General features: G+C 33.1%; 1 protein-coding gene across 1 annotated transcript; it reads right to left on the reverse strand.

Annotated features, from left to right (window-relative positions):
• Window positions 1-2818: 2818 nt before the first annotated feature.
• On the reverse strand, window positions 2819-26400 carry LOC142351544 (uncharacterized). The gene is made up of 5 exons (XM_075403627.1): window positions 26340-26400; window positions 22280-22483; window positions 5861-6008; window positions 3658-3772; window positions 2819-3153 (listed from the first exon to the last, which is right to left on the reverse strand). The coding sequence occupies exons 1-5, from the start codon at window positions 26368-26370 to the stop codon at window positions 3004-3006; spliced, it is 648 nt and encodes a 215-aa protein (XP_075259742.1). The 5' UTR covers window positions 26371-26400; the 3' UTR covers window positions 2819-3003.

Consider the following 26400-nt stretch of genomic DNA (forward strand, 5'->3'; position numbering starts at 1 on the left):
AAATATGTCATCAAAACGTAAGGTTACCAAAAGATTTGTGTTTTCTTTATCGAAATAATCGTAGGCCTTATTTCGTATTACAATAGTACTTTTACCATAAAAAAGTCAGACTGAACGTTTCTATAGAGATAATTCAATAGTCTTTGATTTTGTTGTAAACGACCTTCAAAACGGATGAACTTTTAGTTTGTGGAACGATTAACCAGCTTGCGTGTAATACGTTTTTTGAACCAATATTGTAAGATATAGATACGCCTGTAGACAGAAAGTAAATATAACAGAGTAAGAAAGCAATTAAAATCTTTTTTCATTTTTGACAATAGAGTTCAAGAGAAAACAATTTTTGTAGCGTTCTTACAAGCCTAAAATATACTCTCAGTTTTTCGAAGATTTTTTTTCCCATTACGATGAAAGTTTTTCATTGAGCCAGCAGTTGATGGTAATGCAAAACTTGTGAAACACTGTATGAAGGCATGTTTTTTTCTGGCTAGTTTCAGTTTCAGTGCCTTCGGGATTTTGATATAAACAGTCTATAAAAAAAGGTTTTGGAAAAAAATGGTTCAACTTGACTCACATGCGCAAATTTTCGTTTATTTGGCTCACTGAGTCGTTACCAATAAAATCAATTGTCGTTGTAGTAGTTACCTTTACCCATCTTAATTATTGAACGCTCATATACTACTGAAGTAATTACAAAACAATAACAGGTAATTCAATTTGCTCAGAAAGCTCACCTCAATTTCAACAAAATTTTCAACAGAATTTTCAACAGAAAGCTCACCTCAATCAACACGTTTCTATAGAGATAATTCAATAGTCTTTGATTTTGTTGTAAACGACCTTCAAAACGAATGAACTTTTAGTTTGTGGAACGATTAACCAGCTTGCGTGTAATACGTTTTTTGAACCAATATTGTAAGATATAGATACGCCTGTAGACAGAAAGTAAATATAACAGAGTAAGAAAGCAATTAAAATCTTTTTTCATTTTTGACAATAGAGTTCAAGAGAAAACAATTTTTGTAGCGTTCTTACAAGCCTAAAATATACTCTCAGTTTTTCGAAGATTTTTTTCCCATTACGATGAAAGTTTTTCATTGAGCCAGCAGTTGATGGTAATGCAAAACTTGTGAAACACTGTATGAAGGCATGTTTTTTTCTGGCTAGTTTCGGTTTCAGTGCCTTCGGGATTTTGATATAAACAGTCTATAAAAAAAGTTTTGGAAAAAAATGGTTCAACTTGACTCACATGCGCAAATTTTCGTTTATTTGGCTCACTGAGTCGTTACCAATAAAATCAATTGTCGTTGTAGTAGTTACCTTTACCCATCTTAATTATTGAACGCTCATATACTACTGAAGTAATTACAAAACAATAACAGGTAATTCAATTTGCTCAGAAAGCTCACCTCAATTTCAACAAAATTTTCAACAGAATTTTCAACAGAAAGCTCACCTCAATCAACACGTTTCTATAGAGATAATTCAATAGTCTTTGATTTTGTTGTAAACGACCTTCAAAACGGATGAACTTTTAGTTTGTGGAACGATTAACCAGCTTGCGTGTAATACGTTTTTTGAACCAATATTGTAAGATATAGATACGCCTGTAGACAGAAAGTAAATATAACAGAGTAAGAAAGCAATTAAAATCTTTTTTCATTTTTGACAATAGAGTTCAAGAGAAAACAATTTTTGTAGCGTTCTTACAAGCCTAAAATATACTCTCAGTTTTTCGAAGATTTTTTTCCCATTACGATGAAAGTTTTTCATTGAGCCAGCAGTTGATGGTAATGCAAAACTTGTGAAACACTGTATGAAGGCATGTTTTTTTCTGGCTAGTTTCGGTTTCAGTGCCTTCGGGATTTTGATATAAACAGTCTATAAAAAAAGGTTTTGGAAAAAAATGGTTCAACTTGACTCACATGCGCAAATTTTCGTTTATTTGGCTCACTGAGTCGTTACCAATAAAATCAATTGTCGTTGTAGTAGTTACCTTTACCCATCTTAATTATTGAACGCTCATATACTACTGAAGTAATTACAAAACAATAACAGGTAATTCAATTTGCTCAGAAAGCTCACCTCAATTTCAACAAAATTATTTTCCTCAGGGAAAACTGAATGACCTTAATAAACTCCTAATACACTCCTTATCTGAAATCAATTAATATAATTTAAAAACTGTGTCTCAGTTTTGAAATACTTTGAGTCTTAACTGAATTATACTATATGACAATATTCAAATTCACGGGTTGGCATCCCCTTGAGTCTCACGGAGGAATCATATTAATTTCTTAACTGCTCTTTTGTATCATCGATGGTTCATTATCACTTTTTTCTGATCATCGAAGATCCATCGGGGGCATATCAATAATTTTGCTGCTAGCAATAAAAATTCCCAAAGAAATGATTTGAAGCATTAAAAAACTTTGATTGTGCCACAAGCCGTCAATTGTATTTTTGTACCACGGTCACAGAAAATTTTCTTGACCAATATCATTAAAACAAATTAAAACAAATTTGCTTCGTATTGCAGAAGCATAATGCGTGTAGAATTTCAGCTAATAAGAAACATTTCTATGAATTCACCAGGATGCATCGATGCGAACCCCGGATCCTTTGGAACTACTATAATCCATTGATAGGCCTTCTGGCTTTTATGAATTTACGATAATCCGTTGCCGGGAAATTCGGGAAATTTTAACCAGCTTTTTAGTTCCGGTTAATCAAGATCGTGTTATTCATTTACCAAAATGTAAAGATGTCATAAATTCAGGTGTAAGTTTGGACCAAATGATAGGCTAAAAAGTGTAAGTTTGTTTGCCAGGATTTTTCTTCAGTGGGAGGGAAGCTTTAACTTTCAAAATTTCAAATATATTTTTGTTTCCGAAATACATTAGTTTTATTCTATCTACTGTGAGCAGTCGTTGGTATATAGCCAAATTTTTAACTCAATTTTATCTATCCACAGCTTCTTATATCTTTGTCATGCTTAGTTCTCTAGACTTCCTCCTCGTTTTCGTTCCCGTTTTCCTCTTCAGCTGAAGAAGCTGATTGGGAATAGTTGTTGTCATAGATGAGACTGCCATTGCTGTCCAGCCACTCTGGGTTGTAGTAGGTACCATTGTTGTTGTTTACAACCACCAGAATCTGAAAAAAATATCAAAAAGAGTTGGTTGTGTCGGTTTTTTTTTCTGTAAACATTTTGTTTTGCAATAATTTCGGGCAAAATGTGATTGCTTGCCGTGACTAAGCAACACAGGTTTCTGTATGATAAAAATTCACCTGAAGTTGCGTTTCTTTCCTAAGCAATTACGTCTTGCCCAAAATTTAGTGCAAACACGGCCTTACTTAGTGAGTATACATGGGCTAACTAAGTTGAAAGTGTTTGGTTAAAAATACTAGCTCAGAAACCTCTGAGTGGACTGGAAGTTTATTGACCCGAACGTCATCTTAAAACAGCCAACATTTTGTTCAAACCGCGCGCTTCTCAATTCTCCACTGCTAATTTTGATTCCTGTCTTAATCCAGTCAGCGTATTTGCTCTGTATTCTTCCGTTCATTGTGCGTTTTGCCAGTTCAACTCTATTTCTGGACTTTGACGAAGAATATGGGCGAAAAAAAAATAATGGCGGAATAAAAAACTGTTCTTACCCAGGCAGCCTTCCATCCATCGGTGCCGTGAATGGTGACTTTGAGTTTGTCGAATATCTCAGTGGATGTCTTCATACACGCATTGCATGGCATGGATAGATAATAAGTGTCAATTCTGAAAAAAAAGTTGCATTTATCTTTATCTATAAAATACATAAAGTGATCAAACCAAAAAAACTATTCGAAAACAGCAATAATGAACAGAAAACAAAAAATATTAACAAAGCATTGCGCGAATCATCAATAATATTGAGTCCGTAATTCGAGAATCTAAGCGTCACAGACTGAAAAAACTTCCAAAACTTTTGATATTAGTTTTTTTTTATTAGAATGCAAATTCAAGCATGCAGGGGCGGAAATTTTTGTTGAAGCAATTGGAAAAAATTTACACAACTCGAGTCTAAATTAGCCAAAAATATAGAAGGCTACAAAATTTAAAAATTTTCAATCTCGAGCCTAAACGTCGGTGAGATAGTTTTTGTTTTTTTTTTTGCTTTGAGCCTAGAAAATTGTAAGTATATTAATGTTTAACTGAGAAAAACTTCTATTTTTTAGATTTGAGGAATTCTGTTTGTTCGGTATTTCATTGTAACATATCCTCGGTTCTTGGTTTTAAAATGCTTGGTTTTAAGCTGCTTGGTTTTAAAATGTAAGAAATCATCGTTGGGCCCCAGAATTTTCGGATTCAAAAGTTTTTCATTTGAACGATTTTTTCAGTTGTTTGGCGTGAAAAGTTCAAAAGATTACGCCTTTTCTATTTGCAACTAAGGAAGTGTTAGCTTATTTCGGTTTGAATGCTTCATTTATGTGTGGTTTCAATTGTAGGAACTTTTTGATTTTAAATTTTTTGATGACAATGATCAGAAGATGTTAGTTCAATACAAGAGACCTTAGTAGGTCTCTCTTAGTTCGGCCTATTTGGCTCAGTAAAGAGCACAAAATTCCAACCAATTAAACAAGCCACCAAGGTCCCAAACTTCACTCTCACTATAATGGCTTTGACATAGAATCAACATAATGAGCAAAAAGTTGCTCTTATAGAAAATGGGCTCACCATAACGCTCTACCCAGAAACTGAAAGTGAGGAGATATGATGCACAGCGTAAGAGGTGTGTTATAGTAAACACTCTAAGTAATTAAGCTGTTCTCATAAGATGGATTTTGAAATGATAGCTCAAAGGAAAAGAGAATAGTTAGTCCCTCGCAGCGTGGTCCAGTTGGCTCAGTGCCGGATTGCAATCAATTACCATATTGTGGTGTTGCAGCCCACTAAAGTATCCAAATTTACTCTCACTATAATGGTGTGGACGTACGATCAACATAACGAGAAGAGATTTTCTCTAATAGGAAATTTTTGGAAGCTTTAGATATGACCAGCAAAACAATAAACAAACAATTAAAATCAAGCAAGATGAAGTCGACAACAAACAGCTATGACTAAACGAACTTTATTTGGTTGGTTCTTTGGATGCTGATTCAAGAAAAAATAACCCATAATATTTTAGTCGTATTGAGGAACAAATGACCGCATTAGGAAGAGTCAACCAGGTTTTGGACAGTTTACACAAGACTTTAAACCCAAGGAAACTTGATTTATTGTTTCGGGAACAAGATAAGTGATATTTTGTCTATTAGACTAATTTAGCCAGCAAAGTTGGTTATAGGACATTAGAGTCTTTGTGTCTGTTTTTTTTTCAAAATTATGTTATCCCATTTATCTTATTTAGATATATTCTAATTGCTTTTCCGTATTTTTCGTTTTTTTTTCTATTGGTCCGAATTCAACTGAAAACTTCCAATCTAAAGCATCCAAGACAATTTTTGGTAGAGAAGAAAGAGTTTCTAGAGATATTTTGTTTTTAATTTGACGTTTAAACAATAAATTAGAGTTTGGTCACTTTGGTAATGATGAAATATCGGTTTCTCGACTATGCGGCGAAATGTTTTAAACTAGCAACCCCAGTGTTTATTTTGCACAGAACGTGATTCTTTCTTAATGACAGCTTTAAAAATTATACAACAAAGCTGAAACCAACATGCAACATTTGATCGATGATGAGGCTATTTAATTAATTTGACTCTAGAAAAATTTGAGCCAGTTTTGCAATTTTCAATGGCAGTTTTTATTTTTAAACCAAAAATTCAAAATGTTATTGTGTTCCAAAACGGATCTTATAATACAAAAGTCTGCTACGGTGCTTACTTTCCCCTCTGTCGGTCATTATAGTCCGGCAGATCCAGTTTGCCAATGTTGCACACCTGTCCTCCCAGGGTGTATGCCTCATAATAGAAGTCGGAGTTGGATCCAGCCTCATACACGTCTTGTGTCTGCTCACTCACCAAGTTGATCACTGTAAAACAGTGAGGAATGAGCGAACAGTGCTCAAATCGTGAAATAAAAATATTTATTCATGTTTTCACTCTTGCGAATTTATAGCTGTAAACAGTCCAGCGAGTCGAAATATCTTCCAGTCACCGAAGATAGAAAACCAAGCACGCGCAAAAATTAATCGCATTAGCATTACAGCCTTTCAGGATTAGTGGAATCACGCCCACCAGTGGTTTTATGAGACCTGGAACTGAAATGAAGTGAAAGAGATTCTGCCAAACTGAAGCAACTATGCCCTCAACACAGATCCCGAGGTTTGAAAAATAGATAATCGTTTTCAGACACATCAGCCATACATTCATGCAATCTTGTCAAATAGCTGACAACGAAAAGGTCAGGAATATGTCTTTGAAAACATTTTATGGATTTAATTTTATTGTTTTCCCATTTTAACATCAGTAGTATAGTAATTTGCCTAGTGCTTGTAGGGGGGGGGGGGGGGGGGGGTGTTCGGACACCCCCCCCCTACAAGAAATTTTACCTCTGAAAAAGTGATTTTCTCTAAGTCAAATCAAGTTTTTTGGCTAACTTTCGCCAGCCTGGGTGCATTCTCACCCACGCTGGCAAAACTTAACCAAAAAAACTTGATTTGACTTAGAGAAAATCACTTTTTTCAGAGGTAAAATTTCTTGTAGGGGTGGTGTTCGAACCCACCACCCTACAATCACTGGGCAAATTACGGCTGTTCCAATATTCACTAGAGAATAACTGGATAGACCCTAAACTCATAGAATATCATAATATGATTTTTTAAAAATTCGAAAAACCCTATATGAGACACCTGATGCCTACAACTTGGAAAAAATTTCAAAAATTTTCAAATTTTTTTCGAAACATTTTCAAAGTTTTTCAAAGTCCTAAAATTGTCTGAAATGGATTTTGCGCTATGAAAGAGCACTGAAGAATGATTTTTTGTTGATTTCACTTTTTTCAACTATGCAGTATGGGGGTCATAACATTGAAAATTTTGAATTTTTTTCGAAAATTTTTCCAAGTAAAATTCGATCCTAAAATGGTATGAAATGAAGTTTGCGCTATAAAAGAGCACTCAAAAGTGATTTTTTGTTGATTTCACTTTTTTCACCTATGCAGCATGGGGGTCATAACATTGAAAGTTTTTATTTTTTTTCGAAAATTTTTCCAAGTAAACTTCAATCCTAAAATGGTATGAAATGGATTTGGCGCTATAAAAGAGTACTCAAAAGTGATTTTTTGTTGACTTCACTTTTTCACCTAAGCAGTATAGGGGGTTGAAATATAAAAAATTTCAAATTTTTGAGAAAAATTTTTCAAAATTTTTCAAAGTCCTAAAATGGTCTGATAGGGATTTTGCGCAATGAAAGAGCACTCAAAAATGATTTTTTGTTGACTTCACTTTTTTTTCACCAATGCAGTATAGGGGTTGAAACGAAATTTCAAAAACTTTCAAAAATTTTTCAAAGTTTTCAAAAGTCCTAAAATGGTATGAAATGGATTTTGCGCTATGAAAGAGCACTCAAATGTGATTTTTGGTTGAGTTCACTTTTCTGCACCTAGGCAGTATGGGGGTCAAAAATTATAAAAATTTTGATTTTTTGAGAAAAAAATCTACAATTTTTTAAAGTCCTAAAATGGTTTGAAATGGATTTTGCGCTATGAAACAGCACTCAAAAATGATTTTTTGTGGGCTTCATTTTGCTCAACCAAGTAGGACCGGAACAACTCAGTTTATGAAATGGTCTGAAATAAGTCAAAGAGCAGTCAGATGCAAATTTTAATGACAATAATCTTGCAAATATGCGGTATGATGTGGAAAGCATGTCTTTATTTTTTTATATACATTTTTAACTATGTTTGTTTCTATCTAAACAAGTACGTATGTTTGCATGCTTGTGTTCAAAAATGTAATCTTTATGTCTGAATGAATAATTGAAAGAAATGAAAGAATGTAAATTTTTTGTATAAAGTCATGCGTATTCATGTATATAATAATGAAAGTTTATATGAAAGTGTATATTTATTTATAAGTATACATAACTGTGCTTAAGTTATGTAATATGTTTGTATGAGTATCAGCTGAAATGTATGTTTTTGTGTAGAAATTGTAAATGTGTGTATATGTCAAGACGTTCTTGCTTTTATGTGTGTATATTTTTCTATATGTATACAAAGGAATGTATGTACATATGTCTGAATGTGTTTAGGTATTTATGTAATTATATGCTTTCAAGTCAGACGAGAGAGCGAGAGGGAGAAAAGTCCCTGGAAGGCAATTTAATTGCCTAGAAAAATGTTGTTATTTGTCTCCACGATCCAAAAATATTATATCTTGCAAACAGATTTTGACCTTCAGCGTTGATAAACTCTGTCCTTTAAACATTGGCAAGCAAAATGTCACAACCGAAGACGACAACAATTTTTTGATGCTCTGAGCATGCTTTTTTGAAGATTGATATTTCGAGACCTATCTAGCTACCATATTAAAAGTTATAAAGGATTTTTAGAGAAAAAAAATTAAATTCATGCTCTTTGTCTTTTAATCCTTGGCAAGAAACTGATAAAGTGTTGCAACACAGAAGACAAAAACAACTTTTTGATGCTCTGAGCATGCTTTTTTGAAAATAGATTTTTCTACACTTATTCAGCTACCCTTCAGGAATGAGCAAGAGGAATGAGCTTCAGGCATGAGCAAGATTATTTACAGGAAAAAATATATATGAGATGAATTGTTGAGAGATAGATAATAAATTGAGCTAACTAAAAAGAATAAACACTGTAAAAAACCGAAAAAGTTGGTGAGAAAACTATGATATGCAGGAGCAGCTGAACTTTTTTGTTAAATAAAGTAGAATGATAGGAGTTCATCAAGAGCTTGAATCAGACAAAATTGTAATGATGTACAAGAAGAGTAATTTGCACTGGAACTGTGAAAAGTGCTAAAATTTTCAAAAGTTAGTTAGTCACTTTATCAATTAAGCAAGAACAAACACAAACTATGGATCCGTGGGTGGTTGCTAGAAACAGCTTCAGAAATGAATAGGTCTTGTTTGCGTATTGGTAATAGCAATAATGGATTTTGCGTGCTGGGACTGAAATATTAAACAATAGCGAAACGTACCTTCAGTAAATGCTTCCGAAAAATTCAATTAATGAACACTGCAAGTAAGGTACCAGAGCAACTCAAGCAACCAGAAATCCAAAACGTTAATGAGAGTGTTTTCTTGGATCAAATTTACTGCGTTCAGTAACCCTGTGTTAAAACTTTGGATTACTTATTGTTCTGTCCAAGTTTTAAAATGAGATTACCGAAACGATATTCCATAGAGCATCGGAAAGAGGTAAATCTAAAGGAATCTAAAATTAAAAGCAGCAGAGTCTTTATAACATTTAATTGGCTAAGAGGTCTGGCGAACATATTGGAATTTAACACTACACTTCTACTACCTACAACTACTATCTTCAATAAGTACCTATGCTACTGCTACATTTTAGTAATACCTACAACTTCTACTAGATACTATTACTAAGTACTACAACTACTTATTGGTTCTAAGTTACACTAGTGCCTACTGCTACTTCCTTTTAATACCTTCAAACTTTACCTATTGTTTACTAACTATCTACAACAATGTGTTTCTGTTTTTTCGAAAAAATGAAAACAATTCTTATCTCTAGAGACTCGTTGAGCATAAACAACAGAAGCTTCAATCTATCTTAAAGTAAAATGCCCTGACTGTAACAGACCGATAGAATTTTGACCGCCAATATTCACAACAAATCATTAAGTCTTTGAAGTTTTTTCAAAGATACAAAAAACGCTGAAGCTTTGTCGTATACATTAACCCAGTAATTTTCAACTCAATGTTAATTTGTTAATTAACAATGAAAAATCCATGGCATGATATATGAGGATGATGTTTAATTAATTAAATCAATATAGGGTTTTACTGTTTAGCGAACCAGTCTAACTTTTAGAACTTCAAATAAGTTTTATTGCAATGTTCTTTTTTTGAAAAGCAAATTTTATATACTATTTTCACATATGAGGGATCAGTCACAAACTTAAGTCTTTTGTTCAAATGTTGTTTTTTGTTAATTCAATGTTTGACGTCTGATTCCATTTGCAATTAATTGATAGATATGAATTGTAAATTTTTTAAAATTTATAATATGAAGGATTGTATAGCGTAAATATTGACTGGTTCACAATGGCGTTGCACTATGTCTATTTATAATATCAACTTTTTAGAAACATGCTGGCTTCAAAAGGTCCATAGTGTGTGACTTAATGGAAACAAACACTTTACAACGTACCTACATTATCCGAAAAACTGAGGTTTTACTCTATATAGTTTTTTTCGTATGTTTATTCAAAGTCACCTGTTGTTTCAGTTTCAGGTATTACACAACTTTTTTTGAATCCTTGCGTTTCAAAAATTTCTATAGACTGCTGGGATAGCTTGCCAGAAGGACATGTGTTAGTTGAGTTTCATATTAATCTTAGCTTCGGCTCAGTATTTGTTCACAGCTAAGATTGTAATTGTGAACTTGCCATTCATCAAAATTTAGCGCAACATGATTTTGCAATTTTTGTTGTGTTAACTTCTTCCTAATTTTATTGAATTTCTTTTGGTCTTTGTTTATCTGAAGAAAATTAAAAATAAATCAACCTCATGAAACGTTTCTAAGAAAAATTAAGTGAAACAGTCTTGTTGGATTTGAGAGCTCAAACGAAAACTTTGAATTTAGGTGTTTAGGTGAACAAATTTTATTTGTTTTCAACGTCTGCTTACACTCAAGGGGCACCAAATGGTTCCAGAGAATTACTTTTCGCGGCATTTGAAACAAAATTCTTCTTTATTAGAGTTCAAAACTCAACATCCGGAGACGGTATGGCTTTGGATAAGCAAGTATAATAAAATTGTGAAACCTGGTCAATCACTTTACCTAAAAGTTGAACCACTGAGTTCGTATATCGAGTTTGTAATCTAAATATAGTATTCAACGATAATGGACTTTTTTAAAAACAAAAGACCTCTTTTTTAGGTTTCAAAACTCAACAATCGGAGGCGGTATGGATTTCGATAAGCAAGTATAATAAAATGGTGATGCTTGGTCAATCGCACTACATAAAATGGAAGTTTTGAGTTTGTGTCTGAATTTGTGATCTAAAAACACTATTCAAGTATAATTGACTTTGAAAAAAGACTACTTTTACAACTAAAAACACAATAATTGGGGACCGTGTAACTTTCTTTGAATTACCAAATATAATGAAAATTGAAAACTTGGCCTACCGCTCTATGTAAACGTTTGAGTTTGAGTTTGAGTTTGTGATCTAAAAATAGTATTCGAGGAATAATTACGTCATAATAGTTGAGTTGTGTTATAAAGTTGCGAACGCAAAACAATTGAAACACGTTCTCACAATCTATTTAAACTACAGCTATATATGAGTCAAAAAAGCGAAGGAGACCTTCTGGTTTTTTAAGCTTTTTGATATAGTTTAATATATTATATAGACCATATTCACATGGTCTGTTATATAATCTTTACTGCACTAGTTCTAAAAGCATTCCTGAAGACTATAATTTTGCTTTTTTCTGTAGAATTAAACAGAAAAAACGCATGGTTTTCCGAACTAAGCAGCGTTGACAAATTTTACCAGTAATTTTTGAAAAGAGTGGTCAGTGCAACTTCTTAAGTGATTAATTTTCCCTGAAGAATGTTCCGCTAATGAACTTTAAATATTGCAAAATAACTAATATGGAGATATTTTAAGTCATGACCACATTAGGTAACAGTTAACACAACTAACTACCATAAAAACCTGTGATTTTTGCTACCATAAAAACCGTCAACACAGACAGTAGAAATCAGCTTAGGCGCTCTGATTCCATCGTCAAACTGACAAGTACATTTCTACCTTCCTTTGGTCAATTTGGAAAAGGCTCCAGTGTTAAAACCCTGCTATCCATAGTAAATTAAGTTCAAAGTTTAAAGTATTCAAAATTTTCGGAAATTAGTGTTTTATTTTTCTATTTGTTAATAAGTATTCTTGGCTTTGTGTACCTCGTTTTGATGGTATCTTTCCGAAAGGGTTTTTAGGTTTTCAAACGTTTGATTGTTATGGATCCTATGAAGAGTCGATTTGAGTTCTAAGACAAAAAACTGAGTCAACTGAGTCAAAGACAAAAAAACAACTGTCAAAGACAAAAAAACTGAGTCAACTAAGTCAGAGACAAAAAGCAACTGTCAAAAAACAAATCCTGATTATAGAGGCTATTAGGCTAATTTGATTTCCAGGTTTTTTAATGCAGTATTTTAATCTTACCTGAGATTAAACAATGTGAGAACTATGTAAAACTGTCTCTTAGAAAAAAGTTCCTGGTGGAATTTCACTACTATGTGTTTTGCTAAATGTCACTTTTGTCAAAAAAACCATTGTAACTTAACATGATTTCTATCTTCGTGAAAGTTTGTATCCCTATAACAATAAATGGTAGAATAATTATGTACAAGAAAAAGTTTTTTTTCACGAGTAATCATATAGCTAAATCTTAATCTTCGATAAGGCTTTACTGATCTGCAATTTACGCTACGAATCAGCGTTCTCACAGATAGTATGTAAAAATTTTTTTCGTGGTGCTCAAAAAAAGAAAGCCCTAACGGAACTGCAAAACTAACAAAGGTAAAGAAAAGAAACGTTTTCCACGTTAAATTTGTTTTTTATTTGAAAGACTTAACGTAAAACAATGCCTAGCTGACATTAAAAAAGTTTAGATTATGCAAGACAAAGTTTTATAAGACTTCCATGTCAAACAAATGTTAATGAATAAGCTGATTTTTCATTACAACTTTAACAAATTTGGACTTTTAGAACCTCAATGGTTTGCCTGGAGGAAACTCATTAGAGTACGGACAAGTATTCACTTCTTGCATTTATTGGAAATTTCGTTCTGATACGTTAAATGCTTACTATTCTTGATACCATAGTTTTATAGATTAACGAAGTTTTGCGTCCGCGTTAATGAATACTTAGAATTTAAAATTTTATGATATACTTAAATAACATTCTGAAATATTTCATATTGACACATAGCTTTAAAACCTACTGAGTGAATTCTGTGAAAACCAAATGTTCCATGACAAACACAATTTGTTGCGCATGTATACAGAAAAAACTAGTGCATACTTACGTTTATGGTTCAGATTGAGCCTTTGAGCAAAAAATGTTTGTTATCTACTAACAGAAAACGTGAGCTGAGGGTTTCTTACCGTTCCTCAAATTAAACCACGTCAATGCAAAGCAAAATCAATACTATTGTACAAATAACTTGATATTAAACGTACGACTTAGAACCAGTTACTATATAACCTAGAAGCAATTGTAACCATGAAAGTCAAACAATAAGTCCAATAGGTGAATTTAAATGAATTTGATTTGTCCTGTTTATTCAATTGCTTTATTTAAGTTAACGTTATTTTGCTTAACTGGAGCACACTGTGGGTTGAAATGTAATAAACAATTGCAAGCCTATGTACTCAATCTCTTTTTATCTCAACGTTTGCTGCAGCACATGTATTTACGCCTTCTTGATCACAGACGAGAGAATACTTAAGCAAACAAATAAAAGTGCTTTTAGCCGAAAATATTATGCAAGAATTTTGCAGAGCAGACTGAATTTCTCACACGCACAGTGTAATTCTTCTGCTTTATGCATAGCAATCAGATCAAAACCTTGAAGTGTCAATGTCCGAGGTACTTAGGAGAAACTTCAACCCATTTTACAAATGAAAACGGACAAGAATTAGTCTAACAAGTTTAACAACTGAGGCCTCCTCGAACTGATATAGGTATTCATTCGAAACTGTTTGTCTAATTAAGCTAATAGAACGAATGCTAACATCCCAGCCAAAAGTTTGAATTTACTTTTAACTGAATGACCTGCTTCTCAAAACAACATTTTAGCGTTTTCATTCTTGACTTGTATTCCATTCAGTTAGTGTATGCCAAAACCCAAACTCAACTGCTGGTTTATAACTTGTAATGTATCATATCCTAACGCAATTTGAAGGCTCATTTCAGCGCACAATTGTCTATCAAACTCGATATGAAAACAATATTGCCTTTATACAACAAATGAAGGACAGTTCAATTTCAAGCTGGACTACCTTCGATCATTGCGTCATATCCAAAAAATTTATTGACTTTGTTACTACAATACCTAATATAACCGAGGAAGAAGACTTTATCAACAACTCAACCCCCTCGGAAACTGAAGTAACTTCTCAGCATATACCCAATCCTCTGACTTCTGACATAGGATCACTTCCCATGGACATCAAGAGGATTTTGCGCAGTTACGATTTCGAAAGTATGCCCCTCATCAGGAGCCATGAAGAATACTTGGCTGCTTTAGAAGTTTTGGAAAATCTGTGGGAAAAGCTCGAATCATGCAGAAAGGAAACCAAACTAACCACTATTCACGATAAAATTGATCATACTACATCATCCACATCCTCGAGCTACACGAAAATGGCTCCTCTTTTGTAGAGCATTGGTAGACAATGGCTCAGTGCTGAATTTCTGGAAATTCTCTTCAATTTTTGAGTTTTCTTCAAGAAGACTAGGGAATCGTTCTAAGATGGAAGATATCAAAGTCTTTCTGTTATCATCGAAAGTTGATGATGTAGTATGATCAATTTTATCGTGAATAGTGGTTAGTTTGGTTTCTTTTCTGCATGATTCGAGCTTTTTCCACAGATTTTCCGAATCTTCTAAAGCAGCCAAGTATTCTTCATGGCTCCTGAAGAGGGGCATACTTTAGAAATCGTAACTGCGCAAAATCTTCTTGATGTCCATGGGAAATGATCCTATGTCAGAAGTCAAAGGATTGGGTATATGCTGAGAAGTTACTTCAGTTTCCGAGGGGGTTGAGTTGTTGATAAAGTCTTCTTCCTCGGTTATATTAGGTAATGTAGTAACAAAGTCAATAAAGGCAATGATCGAAGGTAGTCTAGCCTGAAATTAAACTGTCCTTCCTTTGTTGTATAAAGGCAATATCGTTTTCATATCGAGTTTGATAGACAATTGTGCGCTGATATGAGCCTTCAAAATGCGTTAGGATATGATACATTATAATTTGTAAACCGGCAGTTGAGTTTGGGTTTTGGCATACACTAACTGAATGGAATACAAGTCAAGATCGAAAACGCTAAAATGTTGTTTTGAGAAGCAGGTCATTCAGTTAAAAGTAAATTCAAACTTTTGCCTGGTATGTTAGCATTCGTTCTATTAGACTAATTAGACAAATAGTTTTGAATGAATACCTATATCAGTTCGAGGAGGCCTCAGTTGTTAAACTTGTTAGACTATCTCTTGTTCGTTTTCATTTGTAAAATGGGTTGAAGTTTCTCCTAAGTACCTCGGACATTGACACTTCAAGGTTTTGATCTGATTGCTATGCATAAAGCAGAAGAATTACACTGTGCGTGTGAGAAATTCAGTCTGCTCTGCAAAATTCTTGCATAATATTTTCGGCTAAAAGCACTTTTATTAGTTTGTTTAAGTATTCTCTTGTCTGTGATCAAGAAGGCGTATATACATGTGCTGCAGCAAACGTTGAGATAACAAGAGAGTGAGTACATAGGCTTGCAATTGTTTATTACATTTCAACCCACAGTGTGCTCCAGTTAAACAAAATAACGTTAACTTACATAAAGAATTGAATAAATAGGACAAATCAAATTCTTTTAAATTCATCTATTGGCCTTATTGTTTGACTTTCATGGTTACAATTGCTTCTAGGTTATATAGTAACTGGTTCTAAGTCGTACGTTTAATATCAAGTTATTTGCACAATAGTATTGATTTTGCTTTGTATTGAGGTGGTTTAATTTGAGGAACGATAAGAAACCCTCAGCTCACGTTTTCTGTTAGTAGATAACAAACATTGATTCTTTTCCTTATACATGCGCAACAAATTGTTTTTGTCATGGAACATTTGATTTTCACAGAATTCAATCAGTAGCTTTTAAAGCTATGTGTCAATATGAAGTATTTCAGTTGTTATTTAAGTAATTCATAAAGTTTTAAATTCTAAGTATTCATTAACGCGGACGCAAAACTTCGTTAATCTATAAAGCTATGGTATCAATAATAGTAAGCATTTAACGTATCAGAACGAAATTTCCAATAAATGCAAGAAGTGAATGCAAGAACTCTTATGAGTTTCCTCCAGGCAAACCATTGACGTTCTAAAAGTACAAATTTGTTAAAATTGTAATGAAAAATCAGCTTATTCATAAACATTTGTTTGACAGGGAAGTCTTATAAAACTTTGTCTTGCATAATCTAAACTTTTTTTATGTCAGCTAGGCATTGTTTTACATTAAGTCTTTCAAATAAAAAACAAATTTAACGTGGAAAACGTTTCTTTTCTTTACCATTGTTAATATTGCAGTTCCGTTAGGGCTTTCTTTTTTTTGAGCACCACGAAAAAAATGTTTACATACTACCTGTGAGACCTCTGATTCCTAGCGTAAATTGCAGATCAATAAAACTTTATCGAAAATTAAGATTTAGCTATATGATTACTCGTGAAAAAAAAAACTTTTCTTGTACATAATTATTCTACCATTTATTGTTATAGGGATACAAACTTTCACGAAGATAGAAGTCATGTTAAATTACAATGGTTTTTTTGACAATAGTGGCATTTAGCAAAACACATAGTAGTGAAATTCCACCAGGAACTTTTTTCTAAGAGACAGTTTTACATAGTTCTCACATTGTTTAATCTCAGATAAGATTGAAATACTGCATTAAAAAACCTGGAAATCAAATTAGCCTAATTGCCTCTATAATCAGGATTTGTTTTTTGACAGTTGCTTTTTGTCTCTGACTTGGTTGACTCAGTTTTTTGTCTTTGACAGTTGTTTTTTTGTCTTTGACTCAGTTGACTCAGTTTTTTGTCTTAGAACTCAAATCGACTCTTCATAGGATCCATAACAATCAAACGTTTGAAAACCTAAAAACCCTTTCGGAAAGATACCATCAAAACGAGGTACACAAAGCCAAGAATACTTATTAACACATAGAAAAATAAAGCACTAATTTCCGAAAATTTTGAATACTTTAAACTTTGAACTTAATTTACTATGGATAACAGGGTTTTAACACTGGAACCATTTCCAAATTGACCAAAAGAATGTAGAAACTTACTTGTCAGTTTTACGATGGAATCAGAGCGCCTAAGCTGATTTCTACTGTCTGTGTTGACGGTTTTTTATGGTAGCAAAAATCACAGTTAGTTGTGTTAACTGTTACCTAATGTGGTCATGACTGAAAATATCTCCCTATTAGTTATTTTGCAATATTTAAAGTTCATTAGCCGAACATTCTTCAGAGAAAATTAATATTTTAAGAAGTTGCACTGACCGCTGGTTTCAAAAATTACTGGTACAATATGTCAACGCTGCTTAGTTCGGATAACCATGCGTTTCTTCTGTTCTTTTCTACAGAAAAATGCAAAATTATAGTCTTCAGGAATGTTTGTAGAACTCGTGCAGAAAAGATTACATAACAGACCATGTTAATATAGTCTATATAATATAGTAAACTATATCAAAAAGCTTAGTAAAACCAGAAGGTCTCCTTCGCTTTTTTGACTCATATATAGCTGTAGTTTAAATAGATTGTGAGAACGTGTTTCAATTGTTTTGCGTTCGCAACTTTATAACACAACTCAACTATTATGAAAACAAGACTGTTTCACGTAATTTTGCGGAGAAACGTTGCATGAGGTTGATTTATTTTTAATTTTCTTCAGATAAACAATGACCAAATGAAATTCAATAAAATTAGGAAGAAGTTAATATAACAAAAATTGCAAAATCATGTAGCGCTAAATTTTGATGAATGGCAAGTTCACAATTACAATCTTAGCTGTGAACACATACTGAGCCAAAGCTAAGGTTAATATGAAATTCAACTAACACATGTCCTTCTGAAAGCTATCCCAGAAGTTTTCAATCTATACAAATTTTTGAAACGTAAGGATTCAAAAACGTTTTTTAATACCTGAAACTGAACAACAGGTGACTCTGTATAAAAATACGAAAACAACTATATAGAGTAAAACCTCAGTTTTTTCAGTAATGTAGGTACGTTGTAAAGTGTTTGTTTCCATTAAGGTACACACTATGGACATTTTGAAGCCAGCATGTTTCTAAAAAGTTGATATTATAAATAGACATAGTGCAACGCCATTGTGAACCAGTCAATGTTCACGCTATTCAATCCTTCATATTATAAATGTTAAAAAATTTGCAATTCATATCGATCCATTAATAGCAAATGGAATCAGACGTCAAACATTGAATTAACAAAAAAACAACATTTGAACAAAAGACTTAAGTTTGTGACTGATCCCTCATATGTGAAAATGGTATATAAAATTTGCTTTTCAATTAAAGAACATTGCAATAAAACTTGTTTGAAATTCTAAAAATTAGACTGGTTCGCTAAACAGTAAAACCCTACATTGATTTAATTAATTAAATATCAACCTGATATATCATACCATGAATTTTTTAATTGTTAATTAACAAATTAACATTGAGTTGAAAATTACTGGGTTAATGTATACGACAAAGATTCAGCGTTTTTTATATCTTTCAAAAAACTTCAAACACTTAATGATTTGTTGTGAATATTGGCGGTTACATTCTATGATCTGTAACAGTCAGGGCATTTTACTTTGAGATAGATGAAAGCTTCTGTTGTTTATGCTCAACGAGTCTCTAGAGATAAGAATTGTTTTCATTTTTTAGAAAAAACAGAAACACATTGTTGTAGATAGTTACTAAACAATAGGTAAAGTTTGAAGGTATTAAAAGGAAGTAGCAGTAGGCACTAGTGTAACTTAGAACCAATAAGTAGTTGTAGTACTTAGTAATAGTGTCTAGTAGAAGTTGTAGGTAGTACTACGTAGTAGAAGTTGCAGTAGTAGTAGGTACTTATTGTAGATAGTAGTTGTAGGTAGTAGTAGAGTAGTGTTAAATTCCAATATGTTCACCAGACTGCTTAACCATTTATCTGTTATAAAGACTCTGCTGCTTTTAATTTTAGATTCCTTTGGATTTACCTCTTTCCGATGCTCTATAAAATATCGTTTCGGTAATCTCATTTTAAAACGTGGACAGAATAATAAGTAATCCAAAGTTTTAACACAGGGTTACTGAACGCAAAAAATTTGATCCAAGAAAACACTATAATGAACGTTTTTGATTTCTGGTTGCTTGAGTTGCTCTGGTACCTTACTTGCAGTGTTCATTAATTGAATTTATCGGAAGTATTTACTGAAGATGCGTTTCGCTATTGTTTAATATTTCAGTCCCAGCACGCAAAATCCATTATTGCTATTACCAATACGCAAACCAGACCTATGCCTTGCTGAAGCTGTTTCAACGTTTTCGGTTTTTTACAGAGTTTATTTTTTTTTACTTAGCTCATTTTATTGTTAATCTCTCAACAATTCTTCTCATATATATTTTTCCGGTAAATAATCTTGCCCATTCCTAGACGGGTAGCTGAATAAGTGTTGAGAAATCGGTTTTCAAAAAAGCATGCTCAGAACATCAAAAAAAATTGTTGTCGTCTTCGGTTGTTACAATTTGCTTGCCAATGTTTAAAGAACAGAGTTTATCAACGCTGAAGGTCAAAATCTGTTTGCAAGATATAATAATATAGGGATCGTGGAGACAAGTAACAACAATCTTCTAGGCAATTCAATTGCCCTCCAGGGACTTATCTCCCTTTCTCTCTCTCTCTCTCTCTCTCTCTCGTCTGTCTTGTAAGCATATAAATACATAAATACATAAACACGTTCAGACATATATACATACATTCCACTGTACACATTTAGAAAAAACATACACACATAAAACCAAGAGCGTCTTGACATATACACACATTTACAATTTCTACACACAAACATACATTTCAGCTTATACTCATACAAACATATTACTAAACATAAGCACAGTTATATTTTTTTAAACAAATATACACTTTCATATATACTTTCATTATTATATATATGAATACGCATAATTTTATACATAAAATTTTCATTCTTTCAATTGTTTATTCATACATAAAAAGTACAATTTTGAACAAATGCAAGCAAATATACGGACTTGTTTTGATAGAAACATACATAGTTACGCATGCATATATAAAAAATGAAGACAAGGTTTCCACATCATACTGCACATTTGCAAAAGTATTGTCAACATAAACTGCTTCTGACTGTTCTTTGACTTATTTCAGACTATATCAGAAACTGAGTTGTTCCGGTACTAACTGGTTGAACAAAATGAACTCCACAAAATTACTTTTGATGCCCTTTCATAGCGCAAAATCCATTTCATACCATTTTAGGACTTTGAAAAAGTTTGAAAAATTTTCAAAAAAATTTTTGAAATTCTGGTGTTTCGACCCCTACACTGCAAAAAAAGCGCAAAATCCCTATCAGACCATTTTAGAACTTTGAAAAATATTGAAAAATTTTTCTCAAAAAATTGAAATTTTTTATGTTTCAAAACCTATACTGCTTAGGTGAAAAAAAAGTGATGTCAACAAAAAATCATTTTTGAGTGCTCTTTCATAGCGCAAAATCCCTATCAGACCATATTAGGACTTTGAAAAATTTTGAAAAATTTTTCTCAAAAATTTGAAATTTTTTATGTTTCAACCCCCTATACTGCTTAGGTGAAAAAAGTGAAGTCAACAAAAAATCACTTTTGGGCGCAAAATCCATTTCATACCATTTTAGGATCGAAGTTTACTTGGAAAAATTTTAAAAAAAAATTCAAAATTTTCAATGTTAGGACCCCCATACTGCATAGGTGAAAAAAGTGAAGTCAACAAAAAATCATTTAGTGCTCTTTTATAGCGCAAAATCCATTTCGTACCATTTTAGGACTTCAAAAAATTTTGAAAATTTTTTACAAAAAATTTGAAATTTTTTTCTAAGTTGTAGGCATCAGGTGTCTCATATAGGATTTTTCGAGTTTTTTTAAAAAAATCATTTTATGATATTCTATGAGTTTAGGGTCTATCCAGTTATTCTCTAGTGAATATTGGAACAGCCGTAATTTGCCCAGTGATTGTAGGGTGGTGGGTTCGAACACCACCCCTACAAGAAATTCTACCTCTGAAAAAGTGATTTTCTCTAAGTCAAATCAAATTTTTTGGCTAACTTTTGCCAGCGTGGGTGAGATTGCACCCAGGCTGGCGAAATTTAGCCAAAAAACTTGATTTGACTTAGAGAAAATCACTTTTTCAGAGGGAAAATATCTTGTAGGGGGGGGGGGGGGGTGTCCGAACACCCCCCTTCAAGCACTAGGCAAATTACTATACTACTAACATCTCCCTCCCGAGTGTCTTGTTGGGATGAACACAACCACAAATAAAGTGAAAAACCCATGATAAGGGAGAAAATTTTCTTCTGGCTATAATGGAAAATTCCTTAACTTTGCAGTGAGAACACTAAAATAGCTGTTTAGAGCTTTTTTAGTGTTCCCATGGGTACAGTGGTGGTAATAATGGTGGTAGAGTGAGGGGGTAAAAGACAAATTACCCCCCATGTCTTAAATCGTTTTACCCCCCTTGGCAGACCAAAAAAGATGTAAGAGTGGGGGGTTAATTTGTCTTTTACCACCTCACTCTTACACCATTTTACCCCCCTTGGCAGACCAGAAAAGATGTAAGAGTGGGGGGGTTAATTTGTCTTTTACCCCCTCACTCTTACACCATTTTACCCCCCTTGGCAGACCAAAAAAGATGTAAGAGTGGGGGGTTAATTTGTCTTTTACCCCCTCACTCTTACACCATTTTACCCCCCTTGGAAGCCCAATGCAGCCCAAAAAGACGTAAGAGTTTTGAGCTGCATTTTCCTAAAAAATCCTCCCATAGCAGCCCCACTCTTACATCATTTTGGGCGGAAAAATTCAACCCGGGCACTAAAAAAGTCCGGGCATTCCCATCATAGCCACAAGATATTTCCCCCCACCCTGGTTATGGTTTTTAATTGAATTTCGGACTGTGTACGATTCAGTCAAACAAGGAGAGTGATAAACATTGTTCTCGAGTGAAGTCAACTTTTTATAATCGTTATCTTGATTCCAGAAAATTTGTTATAAGAATGACGTGTTATCATTATCATCGATAGAAGGTGAACTTACAGCATGTTCCATTGTAGCAATCTTTGTCTTTGGTCAGAAGAGCATTCCCACACCCATGTGACTCATTATCATCACTGGTTCTCCTCTCGACACACATCCCATCTTCATTTAGTTCCTTCCAAACGCACTCACGTCTGGATTTAGTTATTCCCTGGCCACAGTAGCAGGGACAAGGGTCGTCAGTCCAGTCAGTTAAGTCGTAGCCTGGCATAGGCAAAAAAAGGAAAAGTAGCCTGGCACAATTTAAAAATGCCGAAGTCAAGTTATAATCAGTGCTGACTAAGAGAACCAGAAAGTCGAGCGGAGCCATGTTCGTGTCTTTTTTCAAGCGTGGCACATGAATTTCTAAGACCTATAATTGTTTTTATTTTTTTGTTTTTTGTTTTTTTCCATTTTAATTTTTAAACCATTTGTAAACTTTTTACATTAGGCTGTGTCTGGCGGCCTGCGTAGCTAGTTAGTTAATCAATTAAGTTAAAACTTCAACTCTTATCGATAAACATGTCGAACTGTTTTCAAATCATGCTTCAAAACATTCGTTCACTAACCAAAAACTTTGATGATCTACAAGTATTACTAGAAAGCATAAAAGAGAAACCGTCGGCAATCTGTCTGACGGAAACTTGGCTCAAGGAAGTTCATCCAACAAAATCAATGTTCCAAGAGGGTTATAGACCTCTCGTTAATATCAACAGAAAAAAAGAGAAGGTGGTGTTGCCATTTTTATTAAAAAAATCTCTACAAGCAAAAGTTTAAATGGACTTCAGGCACTCACTATGAGAGTTACCGGAACCGTCGAAACTGTCATCTATGTAACGTGCATGTATATGCCTCCATATTCAGTTAACACGGAAACCCTTACAAAAATTGAAAGTTATATTGACAGTTTAATAATAGAACCACAATCTTATAATATCGTCTGTGGTGACTTTAATATCAATTCTTTGAAGAACAATCAGAAACGAGAGACGTTGAAGGAAATTATGAAAGGAGGTTGTATGAAAGAAATTGATGAAAGTTCAATCACGCGAGAAACCGAATGCTCAAAATCAAACTTAGACATCTTTTTTTGGAATTTTACAGCAGAGTTAAAACTTAAAAAAATATGTATATCTGATCATTATTCTGTATTTCTTGGTTTTCAAGCAGGAACACAGATAGAAAACAAACTTGAATACATCACTTCAAGAAACTGGCAAAAACTTAAAGATATCTCCCTTATTGAAAAAAAAATTTTTTCTGAGTCATGAAATATCAAAACTGGAAAGTTGTTAGAAATACAAGACAATTGATAACAAGTTTGAAGAGCTTCAAATTTTTTTGAAATCAATTTTGGACAGATATCTTCCCAAGCAGGTTGTAAAAAATAAAAACCATCACTGCTGGGTTGATAACAAATTGAAAAGAGAAACTGCAAAAAAGAATTGGATGTTCAGAGAAAGTATGAAATCAAAAACAACTGAGGCCAAAGGAAAGTACCAAGAACAACGTAAAAAGTCAACTGTATGGTGAAAGTAAAATGCAACAATTTTATCATAAAATAATAGAAAAACATGCGGCAAAATCAAACAGAAAATTTTTCAATTAATATGAAATCTTAGTGGAAATGAGCGAGAAAAAGTACAAAATCTCAATCAAAAAGATGTAAACTATTTCAATCACTTCTTTGCAACAATTGGTGAAAATTTGAATAAAAAGTTTAGTTTAGACAAAGTGAGTGTTCTTTAAAAAATCAACAAGTTCAATCTATGTTTTTGTTTCCAACGAGCAAAAAAGAAGTGCTTAGAGTTGTCCAGGAGTGAAAGTCAAAATACAGCGAAGACTATATGGATCTTAGCTATATCTTTATAAAATCTGTAGCAGCTACAATCGCGCGCTACCTATCCAAACTGATTAACGCATGTTTTCAGGAACGCAGTTTTCCGGACTCATTGAAAATAGCATCAATAATACCGCTACATAAAGAAGGTGAAAAAAATGAACCAAATAACTTCCGCCCAATATCTCTCTTGCCAACTCTTTGTAAAATTTCAGAAAAAATTATTCTATATCGTATTTCTAACTATTTTAAAGACTTTGAAATTTTAAACAGCAAACAATCCGGTTTTAGGGAAAAAAGAGGAACTGTTGACGCAGTTAGCACTTTGGTTGAGTTGATACGATCATCAAAACATTCATATACAGAGCACACTTATTGCACATTTTTAGATTTACGTAAAGCTTTCGACACTATTGACAGAAAAATTCTGCTTCAAAAGTGTAAAATTTATGGACTAAGGGGTCCTGTATATAATATTTTGGAAACTTACTTGGAAAATAGGAAACAATTTGTACAGTCTGGACAAAGGAAGTCGCAAATGACAGAAGTCAAATACGGGGTACCACAAAGTATTAGGCCCACTTCTTTTCATTGTTTACATAAATGATTTGAAAACCAACAGCCCATGCTCGATATTCATTTCCTATGCTGATGATACTGCAGTTTACACAAAATCAAATAAACAAATGCTTGTAGGGAACATCAACAGATATTATCTCAACCAGAAAAATGGCTTAAAATGAACAAACTTACACTGAACATGGATAAAATAAAACCATAAGCTTTAAGACTAAGCATGACCGAAATGATGTCTTTACAAAGAACGGAAAGCGCCTTGAAAATCTAAATTCCTTAAGTTACTTGGGCATAACGATTGACAAAAAATTATGTTTTAGAGAACACTCGAAACGCGTAGAAGATAAATTGGTACAATTTTGCGGACTTTTCTATAAATTGAGAAAAATTTTAAATCGCAGCCAATTGATCAAGATTTTCAACACTTATGTTAAACCAGTGGTTCAATACGGGATTCTAGTCTATGGGACTGCCAGTAAAGCTACGATGCAGAAAATCGATGCAAAAATTAGTAGAATACTAAGAGTAATCTTTTTTTTCGAAAGTTTGACTCAGTTTCTCTCACCAGAGAGAAATACAAAGTTTTTTTGGCCAAGGAGGTTCATCTGTACGAAGTTTTCAAATTGATGACAAAATGCATAAGACGTGAAAATTTCATCATGGACATAAATCACATCATTACACAAAATGAACTGTCAAAACTGTGCTCATGCGAAAAACGAGTTAAAGCTGTACCCCTTAATTCATCTTTTACCGAAAACAGTCTGTCAAATAAAATCCGAAAACTCTTAAACGTTTTTCTTAAGACTGGATTCAAATTTTGTAACAAAAGTGAAAAATTTGAGCGGTGCACAGTTAAATAATTTTGCTCACGAAAAGCTAGAAAACTATTTTTTACTGAATGAACAACTCACTAGGTTAATTTATGGCTTAAAATAGAAACTTTATTCATCAAAATTTATGACCAATTTGAAATCATTTTAATACTAACGTTCCTTTTTTTCTCGCTTTCACTTTAATTTTGATTTCCACTAAATAACTTTTAAAATAAATAACATGAAATTTCTCTTCCGACTATGAGACGCCTGAAAACGGACCTTATGGTCTAATGGCGATCTTTCTGGTGCTCTTTTTTATATGTATTGATCAACTGTGTAAGTGCTCTATTTATTCTGTAAAGACACCAGTAAACAATTTATTATTATTAATACGTTCCGATCAATGCGGACTGAAAATCAGATTATAACAAGCATTTCAAAGGAAAAGAATTGATATAGACTTCAAACTGCCTGTAGCGAAAACAACGGCCTTTGAAATTAAGTTAACTGCAACCCTTGAAACTCCAAAGGAAAAAAATGTTCTCGCCCGTATCCTTTTTCAGAAACGACAATTGTGAATAAAGTATGAGCTGGTAAACATACAGAATTTGATAACCAATTATTATAACTTTCCGCTGATTTCTTGTAGCATTTTCGACCATATCATTTGCGGATTAATTGTGATAGCTTCTTTTAAAAAAATGAGTAAATTTAACTAATATCTGAAGATAATGAACAACTTAATACTTGAGCCTAAATTAAAATATAAATAAGAAGAGTTTCTATAGTACTTCGGATGGTAAATATAGAATAAAGAGAAAAAAGTGTGAACACTAAACTTCCTTACCTTCACATTGTTTGGTAGACTCAGCGGACATCTCAGTTTGTCCAACTTCATTCTCTGAAAC

The sequence above is a fragment of the Convolutriloba macropyga genome, chromosome 13 (genome assembly GCF_964194025.1).
Source record: "Convolutriloba macropyga chromosome 13, txConMacr16.3, whole genome shotgun sequence".
NCBI lineage: Eukaryota > Metazoa > Xenacoelomorpha > Acoela > Convolutidae > Convolutriloba > Convolutriloba macropyga.